The sequence below is a fragment of the Hyaena hyaena genome, unplaced genomic scaffold (genome assembly GCF_003009895.1).
Source record: "Hyaena hyaena isolate Hyena2069 unplaced genomic scaffold, ASM300989v1 scaffold_9, whole genome shotgun sequence".
Lineage (NCBI taxonomy): Eukaryota > Metazoa > Chordata > Mammalia > Carnivora > Hyaenidae > Hyaena > Hyaena hyaena.
In genome coordinates, this window is record NW_024080641.1 from 2,237,401 (window position 1) to 2,251,317 (window position 13,917).

The window sequence follows — 13,917 nt, forward strand, 5'->3', positions numbered from 1 at the left end:
AGGGGACTTTATTGGTCTGGCTGAGATCAAATCAGACTGAAGGGGATGCTAACTCTCTGTTCCTCTGCCTAGTGATCTGAGGGCTTCTCTCTCACTCATTTCCCAGGTTAACAGCTATAATTGGAGCCAACTGTCGTTAGGCTACCTCGGGACAGAGACTTTAAGGAATATTCCCAACCAGCTGCCGAAACTCCTGTCTTCTCCGGACTGACGCAGGTTGCCTAATTCCACTGGTTAAAATAAAACAAAAGAAACCTGAAGTCTGCACCTCTGTCTGACATGACAAAATTTAAAACTGGGAATTCTCTTTCTCTGCCTTCTGCGGGCACCTCTCCTCTTTAACCTTCCCTTCCCCCACTCCTTTTCTGCATCTCCTGGGGGGTCAGGATGGGGGCGGCCTTCATCACTGGCTCCTCAAGGCCTCAGGCACCATCAGCTCTTCCTCCTCCCCTAGATGTTGAGGCCTGAAGACCACCGAAGTCAGTTTCCCCACCAACTTTCCATGTCAAAATTAACCATGGGGAACAAAGTATCTTACATGGACTCAAGTAAAACCTATTTAGTGTTTAAGTTAATTTAAGTTTGTTGGTTTGAGATGAACAATGTTTATCAACATTAAAAAAAACAGAAACAAACATGTATTCTACCTAGATTTGCTGAAGGTCAAATAAACTCCTGTTATCTCTGTTCCAATTTGTTAAAAAAAAGAGGACTGAAAGTGATGGCTAATTTTGTCTGTCTCATAGTTTTCATGGGTAATTGTTAAGATAGCTTTAAAAAAACATTAAAGTTTTGCTTGCATGATAAATTGAGATTGAGTTCATTGGCTATCTAACGTGATAAGAAGCTAAAGCACTAATTACTAGATGTAGGTTTCTGCTTTTGACTTGTTGCAAAAAAAACCCACTAAGAATATTTGGAACTGTTAAAAAACATGTTTTGTGCTTAATGAAATGGATTCATAAGTTTGCCATCTAAAAAATTCTGATATTGGGGCGCCTGGGTGGCTCAGGTCATGATCTCACAGTTCGTGGGTTCGAGCCCCGCGTCGGGCTCTGTGCTGACAGCTGAGAGCCTGGAGCCTGTTTCAGATTCAGTGTCTCCCTCTCTCTGACCCTCCCCTGCTCACACTGTCTCTCTCTCGCTCAGAAATAAAAATAAAACATTAAACAATTTTTTAAATAAAATGAAATAAAAAATTCTGATATAACATAAAGTTCACAATTGATTACTACTTAGTTTTCACTGGAGACTAAGGTTTTTAGCAGTTAAAATTCTACTAAGTGTACTTACAACTGTTGGAAATAAGGAGAGCCTATTCTTCTGCATGTAGGAAAATGGGAGATATGTAAAAAAGATATAAGGAATAAAACTACATTTTTGTTAAAAATGAAAAAAAGTAATTTTGTCCTAAACGAGACTGGTTGTTTAGAGAAAAATGGCTTTGGGACAAAATGTAAAGCAAAGGAAAGTTGTAGACTAATTTTATATATGTTCAGGATGAACTAAGGTTAAGATAAATAGAATTTTAAAAGTACACTGGTATAAGGTGAAAGCTCTGCCTTTCTCTCTGTTCAAAAGACAAAGTTTTCTTGGATAGTTGATCTGCTTTTGGTAAAACTATGTAAACAAAGGTTTTCTCTTTTGTCTGCCAAGAAAACCAAAGCTTTAGGTTTCATCTTTATCAGGTCTTTGCTTAGTTAAAACTTCTCAATGTTAAAGGAGCTAGGTTTTGCTGATGACTATATAATGCTATACGTTCGCCTTTAGGATCTTTTATTGCCACTTTGGTTAAATATATAAAGTTTTAAGATTTGTAATGATCTGTAATCCTATTTAGGATGTGCTTTATAGCTTCCTAAGGTTTTAACAAACTTCCCAGGATTTAAATGGTAAAGAAGTCTTTTGACCAATTAGGCCCTTTTATTTGGGATGCTAAGTTACTTGGAAAAGCACTATCGTACAATGGTAAACCTTAGGTTGTAATGCACAGGTAAATGCCGCAACTGCCCAAGTATATATGCAATTCCTAAAGCTTTAATGTTTTGATATAAAGTTATCACTTAATATTCTGATTACCTGAAATGTTATATGTCACAGAAATCACCGAATTTGTCAACTGCATCATAATGAACTCTCATCAGATCTTTAACAATGTCCATTTCTAAGATTTTTGTCAGAAATAATTGTTCTTGGGGCGCCTGGGTGGCTTAGTCGGTTAAGCGTCCGACTTCAGCTCAGGTCATGATCTCACGGTTCATGGGTTTGAGCCCCGCATCGGGCTCTGTGCTGACAGCTCAGAGCCTGGAGCCTATCTTCAGATTCTGTATCTCCCCCTCTCTCTGCCCCTCCCCTGCTCACGCTGTCTCTATCTCTCCCTCAAAAATAAAAATAAAACATTAAAAAAAAATAAATTTATTAAAAAAAAACAACAAATATTGCTGGTTCTCTAATGTTTGCTCTTCCAGATTAAGGAAACATTTTCTTAAAAGATCTATGATATACAGAGATGTCATAAAGTATTCATTTGTAAACTAAAGCATTTATCTTTTCTCTCTACCCAAAGCCTCTAAAATTAAAAAACTCCCAATGAGTAGTCTTTCTTTTATGGCAATTACAATTGTTTGCATAAATTCGATGAGAATCTGTTCCTCTTGGAATAGGACACCATTGGAAATACTGGTTATTTTACCAAGGCTTTGACTGGAATGTCATATTTGAAAGTCATGCATAGACTCAGATATGACCAGACAGCTTTAAGGAACGAAGGTTGACTTTATAAAACATGGAGCCATAAAGCCTCTTTGAAATGTTGGCCTGATACCTTGCTCACAGAGTTGCTAGCAGCCCCCCCAGATGAATAAAGAAGGTCAGTTCCTGGCAGGTGCAGGGACCTCAGGACATCTTGGGGACCTTGTGAAGAGGAATTCGCCCAATTCTACAGGCATTGGAGGCCTGTCTGATGGCAAGTACTTGGCTTGGCTTCTGGCCCGGAGAGGCTACTAAAAGCTCAACCTAGAGATTCCTTATAAAAGGTCCCAGCAAAGTGCACTTGGAAAGATCCTCATGAACAATTCGCTACTCTTGCTGAGCTTATGTAAGTAATTAGGCCAGGGTTAAGACTGGACTGTTCTACAAATGCATTGGTCTCGATTTGGCCATCTCTGGAAGTGGGGGGTTTTAGAGAGAAAAACTATGTTTCAACAACGCACCGTTATGGACGTTAAATTCTAGTTCTCATTGTCTTTAAATGTTTGTTGTTTGCCGGGGCGCCTGGGTGGCTCAGTCGGTTAAGTGTCCGACTTCGGCTCAGGTCATGATATCACAGTTCGTGGGTTCGAGCCCCACGTCGGGCTCTGTGCTGGCAGCTCAGAGCCTGGAGCTTGCTTCAGATTCTGTGTCTCTGTCTCTCTCTGATCCTCCCCTGCTCACGCTGTCTCTCTCTCTCTCTCTCTCAGAAATAAATAAAACATTAAAAAAAATTTTTAAAAATGTTTGTTGTTTGCCTAAATTAGACAACTTGAGGTAACCTTCAGAGAAATTGCCACAGTATTTCATGGATACACAGTCTTCTGTGCTTGTTATTCTGTGGGGATGATAGTAAGACTCCATGGGCATTGGATTATTTAAACAACAGGAACACAGGATAGATCTCTAAATATACAAACCATATCCTCCCTAAACCTGATCTGACATTTACTAAGCCCAGGAGATCTGGTTCCTTCAAAGGATGGGGGGCACCCCTTTCAAATGGAGGCGGACTTCACAGATGTACAACCAAGCAAAGGACTCAGCCCTTAAAGTTTCAGGCATCACTGCATGGGTCCATCACTCCGGAGTTAAGTAGGCCAACTCAGAAGAGCCCTCAACCTGGCGAAGTGATCCAGATCCAGTCACCTCGCTTAAACTGACCCTCAAAAGGACACTGGCCCCTGAGATCTCCAGCCCTGAGCCAGCCACACCCCGGAAGCTGGCTGGTACATGCACGGCAAGAGCTTGAGAAATCCCCATTCCGATAAGACAGAGTGTCCTTACTCTTTGCCATTGAATTGGCAGAGGTTACCCCCAGAAAGCTGGGCAAACAGCGGAGAGGTTCCTGTTCGCATTCACCTTATGTTCTGTTCTCTAATCTGGGCGCCCATCTGTAAGAGCAGGGGCGGCGGTAGGTGAGCATCAGGGAACAGTAGTCTGGGCCCAGGCGCTAGGGCGTGGGAGCCCCGCACAAAAAGCTGACTCGTTGCCCTCACTCAGGTGCTGAGGTTGGCGAAAGGAAAACCTGTCAACATCCATACGGACAGCCGGTCTGCCTTCGCCACAGCGCATGTGCGTGGGTCCCTATATAAAGAGCGAGGGCTCCTAACCTCGGCAGGAAAAGATATTAAAAATAAAAAAGAGATGGGGCGCCTGGGTGGCTTAGTCGGTTAAGCGTCCGACTTTCGCTTAGGTCATGATCCCGCGGTTCGTGGGTTCGAGCCCCGCGTCGGGCTCTGTGCTGACTGCCAGCTCAGAGCCTGGAGCCTGTTTCGGTCTGTGACTCCCTCTCTCTCTGACCCTCCCCTGCTCACGCTGTCTCTCTCTCTCCTAGAAATAAATAAAACATTAAAAAAAAAAGATCTTCCTACAACTGGCTCAGACAAGATGATGAGTCCGTGATTTGACTCATACACCTGAAGCCGGTGGGGGATGTTGCCCATGAACTTAGCCTTGGTCCTTCCATCTGGACCCAGAGTTGACCTTCTGGGCCCGCACTGAGGGCTGCGTGACTGTCCTCAGGTGCAAGGAGAAGACAGATAAGAAGACAAGGGTTAATGGTCCCTATTAATGGTTATTTATGACACACTTTGCACACTTTGTCCCTGAGATAATGGCTATTCCCTTGAAAGTCCCCAAAACCCTGAGTCGTGCCTTCAAAATAACAAACGTTGTCCTACGTACCAGGATAAGGCTGCTCTCTTTATCACTGTGTAGCCTTTTTTTTTTTTGCAATAAATGGTCAATTCTGCTTCTCTACTGCCCGCTTGCCTGCTGGCTCATTCATTATAAAAAGCCCTAAGTCATTGGGTTCGGGGCTGCACATCTAGAGCTCTGTGTTAACCCTGTGCCGTCCCGGCCGGTAATAAAGGCTCCCTGAATCCGGCTTCAGGGGTCTCGGTGGGTCTCTGTGTCTCTCAGCAGAACAAGAAGTTTCGAAATGTTCATACTGAAAGACTGGAGGGTGCAAAGGGCCCGAAGATATAAAGTAGTATCTTAGTCACGGTTTAAAAAGAAGCGCATAAGACGGAATCCAGGCATAGACAGAAATTTCCGGCAGGTCAGCATTGAAAGTAGTGACTCCGGGGTTGGGTCTGGGGTAGTTGTGAGACTAGAATTTTCCCCGCCATGACTTCCGTACCCTCTTGAATTCTGAACTGTAAGTCGGTGAAGCGTCCGACTCTTGGTTTCCACTCAGGTCGCGATCTCACGGCTTTGTGGGTTCGAGCCCCGGCTGGGGCTCTGTGCTGGCATCGCAGAGCCTGTTTGGGGTTCTGTCTCCCCCACCCCCTCTCTGCCCCTCCACCACTCGTGCTGTCTCTGTCTCTCTCAAAAACACATCAATAAACCTAAACAACATAGACAATCCAATTAGGAGAAGAACAAATTCTTGGATCATGTCTCTACATTTATCAATCATCCAGGTTTATTAATAAGTTAATGGTCTCTCCCGACAAATGCCTTCCTGGCCTCGGGGGACCCCAGTATGGCCAGTTTGGTGAGTCACCTGATTGCTTATAGAAGCACATGCAAACAGACGACAGTGTGAGCCCTCAGATGTCTCCTCTCCTCCCCCTCCCCCCTTCCCCCTTTTCTTCCTAAAACTATTGATTTTACATCTCACACTGTACTCCGGCACCCTGATTATTCCTTCAGGTTAATCTACAGCCGTGTCATTCCATTTAAAAATAGCTGCGAGATACCCCACTTTCATCCTTCTTAAATTATTTTCCTTTTGAAGAAACGTGTTAGCCTTTTTTTTTTTTACCTTTAAAAAAATTTTTCTTTTTTTTTGAGAAAGAGAGAGACAGAGCATGAGCAGGGTAGGCACAGAGAGAGAGGGAGACACAGAATCCGAAGCAGCCTCCGACCAGGACTGGAACTGCTCAGTCGTAGGACGGGGGTCATACTGCTTGGGTTGTAGTAACTTCATAGGATTTGAAGTCCCGATGGGGTAAATTCCTCTCCTCTGTTCTTTCTCCCTCCTTGCCAATTTCTGGCACCCTGAAAATCTATACAAACTTGTGGGGCGCCCGGGTGGCTCAGTGGGCTAAGTGTCTGACTCTTGATTTCAGCTCAGGTCATGAGCTCACCATTCATGGGATCAAGCCCCGCACTGGGTTCTTCGCCGACAGCACGGAGCCTGTGTTCTCTCTCTCCCTCTCTCTGCCCCTCCCCCACTCGCATGTGTATTTTCTCTCTCTCTCAAAGTAAACAAATTTTTAAAAATTATGTGAACTTTTAAATAGTTTTTAAAAACACTTGCTTTGACATATCACTTTGATGTATCACTTTTATAATAATAATAATAAAGAAAAATCTAGCTAAAGAAATGAATCACTCCCTTCAAATTCTCAGAACTCTTTGTACTGAATCCTGGGCTTCGTTCCTAATAGGCCGGAGGACTCATTGCAGCCCCATAGGCCCCCACTGTCCCCGCCTCTCCTAGGTCCCCACGCCAGCACGGCCAGTGTTTTTCCGTTCCCACCGTCAAGTTCTACTTCTTCCCTACATACTCTATGTCCCAGCACACCTCGGATCTCTGTGTGTGTGGTGACTTCAGCCCGAGGCTCTTTTTGACTCTTCTCTCTCCCTCCTTTCCCTCCAATGCTTTCTCTCTCTCTCTCTTCCCGCCCCCCCCGCCCCCCGCGCCTTCCAACATACGTCCAACAGAGCTCTCTGAAATGATGGAAACGGTTTGCCCTGCCCCGTCCAGCATGGCTGCTGCCGGCTGCACGTGGCTGAGCCCTTGAAATGCGGCCATAACAGGGGCGCTTCCAGTTCTGTTTGCTTATTATTGATTTCACCAGTCACCCTGACCCTCGAATCAGTTATGACAACTTTTGAGGCAGGTTTGGAACAACTCAGGCCTGGGAATTGACTCTTTTTTACCTGTAATAGGGTGATGTTTATTTTTTTAAATCTTTATTTATTTTTAATTTTTAACAATGTTTATTTATTTTTGAGAGATGGAGCGTGAGCAGGGGAGGGGCAGAGAGAGAGGGAGACACAGAATCCAAAACAGCCTCTAGGCTCTGAGCTGTCAGCACAGAGCCCGACGCGGGGCTCCAACTCACAGATCATGAAATCATGACCTGAGCCGAAGTTGATGCTTAACTGACTGATCCACCCAGGCGCCCCTAATGTTTGCTTATTTTTGAGAGAGAGAGAGAGAGAGAGAACAGAGGAGGGGCAGAGAGAAAGGGAGACAGAGGGTCTGAAACGGCCTTGGTGCTGACAGCACAGAGACTGACTCGGGGCTCGAACTCACGAACTGTGAGATCATGACCTGAGCCAAAAAAAACCCCGACTGAGCCCCCCAGGCGCCCCATGGGGTGAAACCTACGTGCACATCAATCTTTCTGATGGCAGTTTGGCATCTCCTTGGAGAAAAACCACCCAACCTCAGAGGCTTAGTATGAAAAGAACAGAATATATTTTGATAGTTTGTTCTATCGGTTACATGTTGAAATGGTAGCATTTCAGATAGAGCGGGTTAAATAAAATATACAATTGAAATTATTTTTACCTGTTTCTTTTTCTTTTGCAGCTTTTTCTTCCTTCCTTTCTTTCTTTTTTTTTTTTTTTAATGTGGCAACTAGACTATTTACCTGGGGTACACGTTATGCATCTAGGGGACAGCGTCGATCTGGAGGGTGGACAGACCACAGACGCACTGATCCCGTGTGGGTGACAGTCCCTTTGAGGTCCCTGACGATTCTTTTCTCTAGGGGGCTTGGGGCGAGGCCCTGGGAGCAAAGCTCAGATGTACAAGTCCTCCCAGGGCCTCAGTGTGCCCATCTGTAAAGTGGGAGTCCTCACATCGGCCGCCTCACAGGGCTGCTGTGAGGATGGAGGGAGCTAAGCCACGCAAAGCCCTCGACTAGCCTGGCGCACGGCGAAGGCTCAGGAAGGTTGTAATTATTACGCTTCTTCACCCAGACCCCACCCTTCCTGGCACCTGAGTTCCTAGCTCAGGAAGGATCACGGGATTCGCAGAAGGAGGAGGAGAGAAAAACCGCAGAAATCCTGACTCAGCAGAGAGCGCCCGGATCTGGCCCCAGAGAGCACCCTCTGCACCCATTTCGCAGACGCATGGCTCCGAGCGCCCCCCTCTGCCCCGCGGGTCCCAGCCAGCCAGCCACGTGGCAGGATCTTAAATAAGGGTTGACTGCTTTCAAACTCCATGACTCAGACATTCTTGTCCACGGTAGCAAAGTCCTCGGGGGCCCGGTCCCAACAGTGCACGCCGGCAGCCGGCCCGTCTCTCTGGGGGGTCTGGTTCAGGCCTCGCCAGCAATGCCCTCCTTGGCTCAGCATTCAATGCCACCAAGGGCCCCCCTGGATGTTTCCATTTCCCAGCCCTGAAAGAGTGCATGGGAATCGAGACACATCAGGCCCTTCACTCTGCAGGCCGGGGTCACTGGAGTGGGGGGGGGTGGCTGTGAGCATTCCCAAGGCACCTTCTTTAGTAGTGGTGGCCCGGAGTCCCCTCCCCTCTCTGCCCAAGTCTGGGGCCCAAAATCCACCCAAGCGATGAGGCCTGATGTCTTATTACTTGTTTATTGCTTGGAACCTTTTTATTAGCGGCCCCCTGCTCCTTGAGCGAAGCCGCTCTGGGGACTGGCGGGGCTTGAGCCATAAAACCTCTGAGCGGCTCAGCCCTCCCCCGGGGAAGGAGCGGGCAGGATTATAAAGCCTGGGCTGGGGACCTTGGCCATGAACAGGCAGAGATCAGAAAGGGCCTTGCACGAGGTTCTTCAAGATCAGAGGGAGGGAGGGGTGGAAACCGCAGGTCCAAATGTCTGCTTGGCTTTCCCTGGCCTTGACCCCGTCCAGGAGGGGCTGGGCCTGCTTCTGCGTCCCAGTCCTGCTCATCCCCATTCAGGGCCTGAGAGTCAGGCAGGCTCGGGTACTTGGGTTCGAACCCCGGCTACACCCCGCTGTGTGACCTTGGGCAGCTCACTCAACCACTCTGGGCCTCCCGAGTCTCAACCATAAACGCGACGATAACAGCTAGTCCTTTGTGCGGGTCAGTCTCAGTTGCTGCGGAGGTTACGTGGGTGGACGTGTGTTAGGGACCCAGCGCGGTGAGCACGTGAGCAAGAGGGACCGGGATTCAACGTCCCCTGGCCGAGGTCACCATTGGTGTCACCGCCCGTCACCCGAACGTAACTGTTCGCGTCCTGTCTGCTTCCCGCTTTTGACGTTTTCCTTTCCAAAGTTTTATTTTGCACACAAGACCCCTGCTTGCCCGTGGGCTACGCACACGGCTACGCGGAGCCGGGCCAGGTGTAGGGCGTGCTTTCTAGCAAACACTGTGACCCAGAACATTCCGAGCGATATTGCCTTGCTGGGGTCTCTGGGCTCCCCCTCGCCCCGCTAAACCCCCTAAACCCCCATCCCGATAAATCCTTGCCAGCGGCTCGCTTTTTTTTTTTTTTTTTTTTTTTTTTTAGTTTTTAATGTTTATTTTATTTTTGAGAGGGGGGAGGGGCAGAGAGGGAGACACAGAATCCCAAACAGGCTGCAGGCTGCCAGCGGTCAGCACAGAGCCCCACGCGGGGCTCGAACCCAAGAACCGTGAGATCGTAACCTGAGCGAGGTCAGACGCTTAACGCTTAACTGACTGAGCCCCCCAGGCGCCCCAGATGCTGGCCTTTTAAAGGAGACTTTTGTCGTGAGTGCCTGCATCCCAACAGCGATACATCAGCTTTTTTTTGATGGGGGCGGGGGGCGGTAAGAAAAATGGAGGAAAGCAGCAGAGGGTGTCCTGTGAATTGCTCCTTTCGCTGGACATTAAGAGCCACTCGTGTGGCCGTTGTGTAATAAGGGTCCCCATGGGAATTTTCCACTGCCCGCGGGTCCCCTGAGAGCACACCCAGCCCCTGCTCACTTGACTCATCCTTGCCTAATCCTTCCTCCATTCATTCCTTGACATCATTCTCAGAGACCTGCTGTGTCCCAGGGAGCCCAGCTCTGTCCCTACTGCAAAGGGTCAGCAGTTTGATGCGTGGGAGGAGTCTGAAGCTGGAAGTGAGGTCAGAGACCGAGAATCCGCAATTGTGCGAGAAGGAATTTGCCAGACGATGGAGAGAGGTCAGGCCCCAGGGAATAGGAATGTGCAGATACAGGCAAAGGCCCGCGGGTATGGGGTCCGGGCCCCAAGTGCGTGTGGAGGCAACCAGGCAGGGCTCAGGCCTCGAGGGAGGGGGGGAGCGTGCAGAGCGGAGCCCCCACAGAAGAAGCAGGGCGGGCGGGGGACCCCACTCCGTTTTAAACCTCGATCTCTATTCTGTATTTCTGCTCCAGAGAAGGATTTCTCTGGGACAAAGAAATCTGTGCCTTAAAGGTTTTAGAACCCATCACCATGGGCGATAGGGAGCCACTGAGGGAACTTGAGGGGCGGATGGCTACGGCTGGATTTGGAGATGAGAAAAGACGTGAATCCTCACAGAGGGAATGAGTATGTAAAGGCACTGGGGCAGAGAAGGGGGAGGTGTGGCCAGGAACCCGAAGGCCTGGGGCAGCTGGCTTACAGGCAGGAGGCCCCACCTCAGGGCCCGGAGAGCCTTGGGACTGGGGGGAGGGGGGAGGAGGGGGAGGCTGGGGTGAGGCTGGGGCGGTGGGAGAGGAGGCCTGGGGGGACAGGCAGGAGGGGGGCGTGGGAGGGAGAGCCCAGGGACAGGAGGTGGCGCTGGACGCCGACAAGCCTGCAGGGGGCGGGGGGGGGAGGCAAGGCAATGGGGGTGACTGGGGACCGACGGGGACCATCCCCGAGATGGCAGCCCAGGAGGAGGGCTGATTCTGGGGAGCCCCCCCCCCACGCCGGGGACGGTGTGTCTGAGCAGCCTGGGAGGGGCCCGGGGCCATGGTAAGGGCCCTTGGGAGAGACAGCCCTCTGGGCCCAGGCCTTCCAGAAGCTCACAGAGAAGAAAGTCCAGGTCCTAAGGGCACCGCCCAGGGCACTAAAGACACTCAGGTCCAGAGATGGCTTACAGGCGACGGTCACTTATCCCCACTTTTCAGATGGGGAAACTGAGGCTCAAGAGGGCCCATGACCGGATCAAGGTCACACACTGAGCAAGGGCTGGCCATTTGCCAGCCCTCTGGCTGGGGGGGAGCAGAGAGGAGGGAGGCTCCCAGGGGCCTGGGTGGGGGGAGCCCTTCCCAGAGCCAGAACCCCAGGAGGGGGGAGAAAGGGACAGGAGAGTGCTGAGCAGAACACGCCGGGCCTTCCTCAAGCGGGGGGGGGGGGGGGGGGCAGCCCCGAGCCCTCTCAGCCCAGAGACGCAGCCCTCAGGGAGCCTTGTCTACACCACACAGCGATCAGAACTCCACTGCTTGGATCTTTGGGGCCCAGGTGCCTCTGGCTCCTGGCTCCTGGCTCCTGGCTGAGGGCAGGGAGGGGAGGGGAGAGAAGGGAGGGCAGGGACCCAACACGGCAGCCTGGGGTGGCTGGAGGGGCCCACAGGCCAGTGGAGAGACTGGCCTCGCCTGCCAGGGTGGAAGCCATCAGGGGCGGCCAGGGATCCTCTAGGCGGCTCCCTGTGTGGCCTGGGGCTGCTGCCTGCCCTCTCTGAGCCTCTGCTTGCTCATCTGAAGATGGGGCCGCGGGGAGGGGGTCGCCAGGGCTGCCGAGGACAGGGGGAGCCACAGGCTCCGGGGTCAGATTTGCTTCTGGGTGCGCGATCCCAGCCGTGGCACTTTCCCTCCAGCCTCAGTTTCCCCATCCAGAAAGCGGGTACGAAAGAAGTGTCTGACTCATCCCCAGGAATCAAGGAGTCACGCTCGGGAGGTGGGGAGTGCTGTGTCCTAACCTCTCCCTGGAGACCTGAGGAGTCGGGGGTGGGGGTGGGGGGGCAACCTCCCGCCCCCCCGGTCCCCCCCCCCCCCCCCCCCCCCGCGGACTCGGCCTCTGGCTCGGAGATCCAACCGCATCCGGACGCTGCCCAGACAGAGCAGGTACTCTTTCCCGAGCCCCTGTGAGGGAAAGCACCCCCATCTGAGGGTGATATGGGGGGTCCAGGAGGAAAGGGGGACAACAGACGCTCCTGTCCCAGCTCTCATCCAGCCTTGTATCACCAAGACCCCTTTGAAAGACGGAGAAACCAAGGCCACACGACGGTCAAGGGCACCTGGCACATCCTAGCTGGTAACTCGGCACAGCCGCGTCCCCCACTCCCTGCACCCCATGGCCGACGAGCCGGCTGGGTCCGCGCCCGGAGGCAGCAGGAGTCTGGCGTCCACCAATGCAGAAAGAGGCCCCTGCCTCTTCCCCTAGGCCACCTCCTCCAGGCAGGCAGGGGAGGGAGGGCCTCCTGGCTGGCGCCCCCGTCTGGGCCTCACCTGATTTCCAAGTAGTGGTTCTCATGAAGGTCCCACAGGGCCGGGATCCGGGGCTCGGCCGGCCCGTCCATGGCAGGCGGGTGAGGGGGGGGGAGGGAGGACGCGCGGGGGGGGGGGGGGGGAGGACGCGCAGGGAGCCGGCGGCGCGGGGACCGGTATGTGCGGCGGTGGCGTCTCGTCTCGTCTGCCACCCGGGAGTCCACCAGGTCCCTACCTCCGCGCCCAAGGGGAGGGGCAGCACACAGCCGGTTCTCCCGGATGCTACCCACGCCTCCGACCGCGGGAGAGGCCGGGAGGGCGCCACCCTGCTCCGAGGGTGGGGAGGGGCGGAGGGTGACGGGCACATCTCAGGAATGTCGCCCGTGGCCCCGGGGCAGGGTCCACGGGGCAACTCCAGGGCCATACCGGAGGCTTCTGGGCTCGTGGTTCTGGGCTCACCTCCCTCGAGCCTCCGCTGGCTCGGGTGACAGAAAGGCCAGTCCCATCTCAGAGAGTTCATTCATTCGTCCCCACCTTTATTCATTCAAGAAATATTTATTGAGCGCCCCGGTCGCCAGGCGCTGTCGCAAGTGCTGGGACACGTTAGAAGTCACCTGTTCTGTGTGTGGGAGGATGGGAGAGGGCACAGGTGGGCAGGGTCCGGATGCAGCTGGGTCCCCGAGCCAGAGGCTGAGTCCGGGGGAGGGGGGGGGCTGGAGGGTGGGAGGTTGCCCCCCCCCCCCCCCCCCCCCCCCCCCCCGTCTCCAGGGAGAGGTTAGGACACAGCACTCCCCACCTCCCGAGCGTGACTCCTTGATTCCTGGGGATGAGTCAGACACTTCTTTCGTACCCGCTTTCTGGATGGGGAAACTGAGGCTGGAGGGAAAGTGCCACGGCTGGGATCGCGCACCCAGAAGCAAATCTGACCCCGGAGCCTGTGGCTCCCCCTGTCCTCGGCAGCCCTGGCGACCCCCTCCCCGCGGCCCCATCTTCAGATGAGCAAGCAGAGGCTCAGAGAGGGCAGGCAGCAGCCCCAGGCCACACAGGGAGCCGCCTAGAGGATCCCTGGCCGCCCCTGATGGCTTCCACCCTGGCAGGCGAGGCCAGTCTCTCCACTGGCCTGTGGGCCCCTCCAGCCACCCCAGGCTGCCGTGTTGGGTCCCTGCCCTCCCTTCTCTCCCCTCCCCTCCCTGCCCTCAGCCAGGAGCCAGGAGCCAGGAGCCAGAGGCACCTGGGCCCCAGAGATCCAAGCAGTGGAGTTCTGATCGCTGTGTGGTGTAGACAAGGCTCCCTGAGGGCTGCGTCTCTGGGCTGAGAGGGCTCGGGGCTGCCCCCCCC

General features: G+C 52.5%; 1 protein-coding gene across 2 annotated transcripts in view; it reads right to left on the reverse strand.

Moving 5' to 3' along the window:
* Nucleotides 1–12,704, reverse strand: part of SULT2B1 (sulfotransferase family 2B member 1) — a 37,177-nt gene extending 24,473 nt beyond the window's left edge. The window contains exon 1 of one of the 2 annotated variants that reach the window (XM_039244992.1): nucleotides 12,601–12,704. In XM_039244992.1, the coding sequence (XP_039100923.1) occupies nucleotides 12,601–12,671 (71 nt within the window). In that variant the 5' untranslated portion in view covers nucleotides 12,672–12,704. Of the gene's footprint in view, nucleotides 1–10,147; nucleotides 10,230–12,600 lie in introns of those variants that run through there. The other variant, XM_039244994.1, reaches the window with a different exon arrangement.
* Between the last annotated feature and the right edge of the window lie 1,213 nt (nucleotides 12,705–13,917).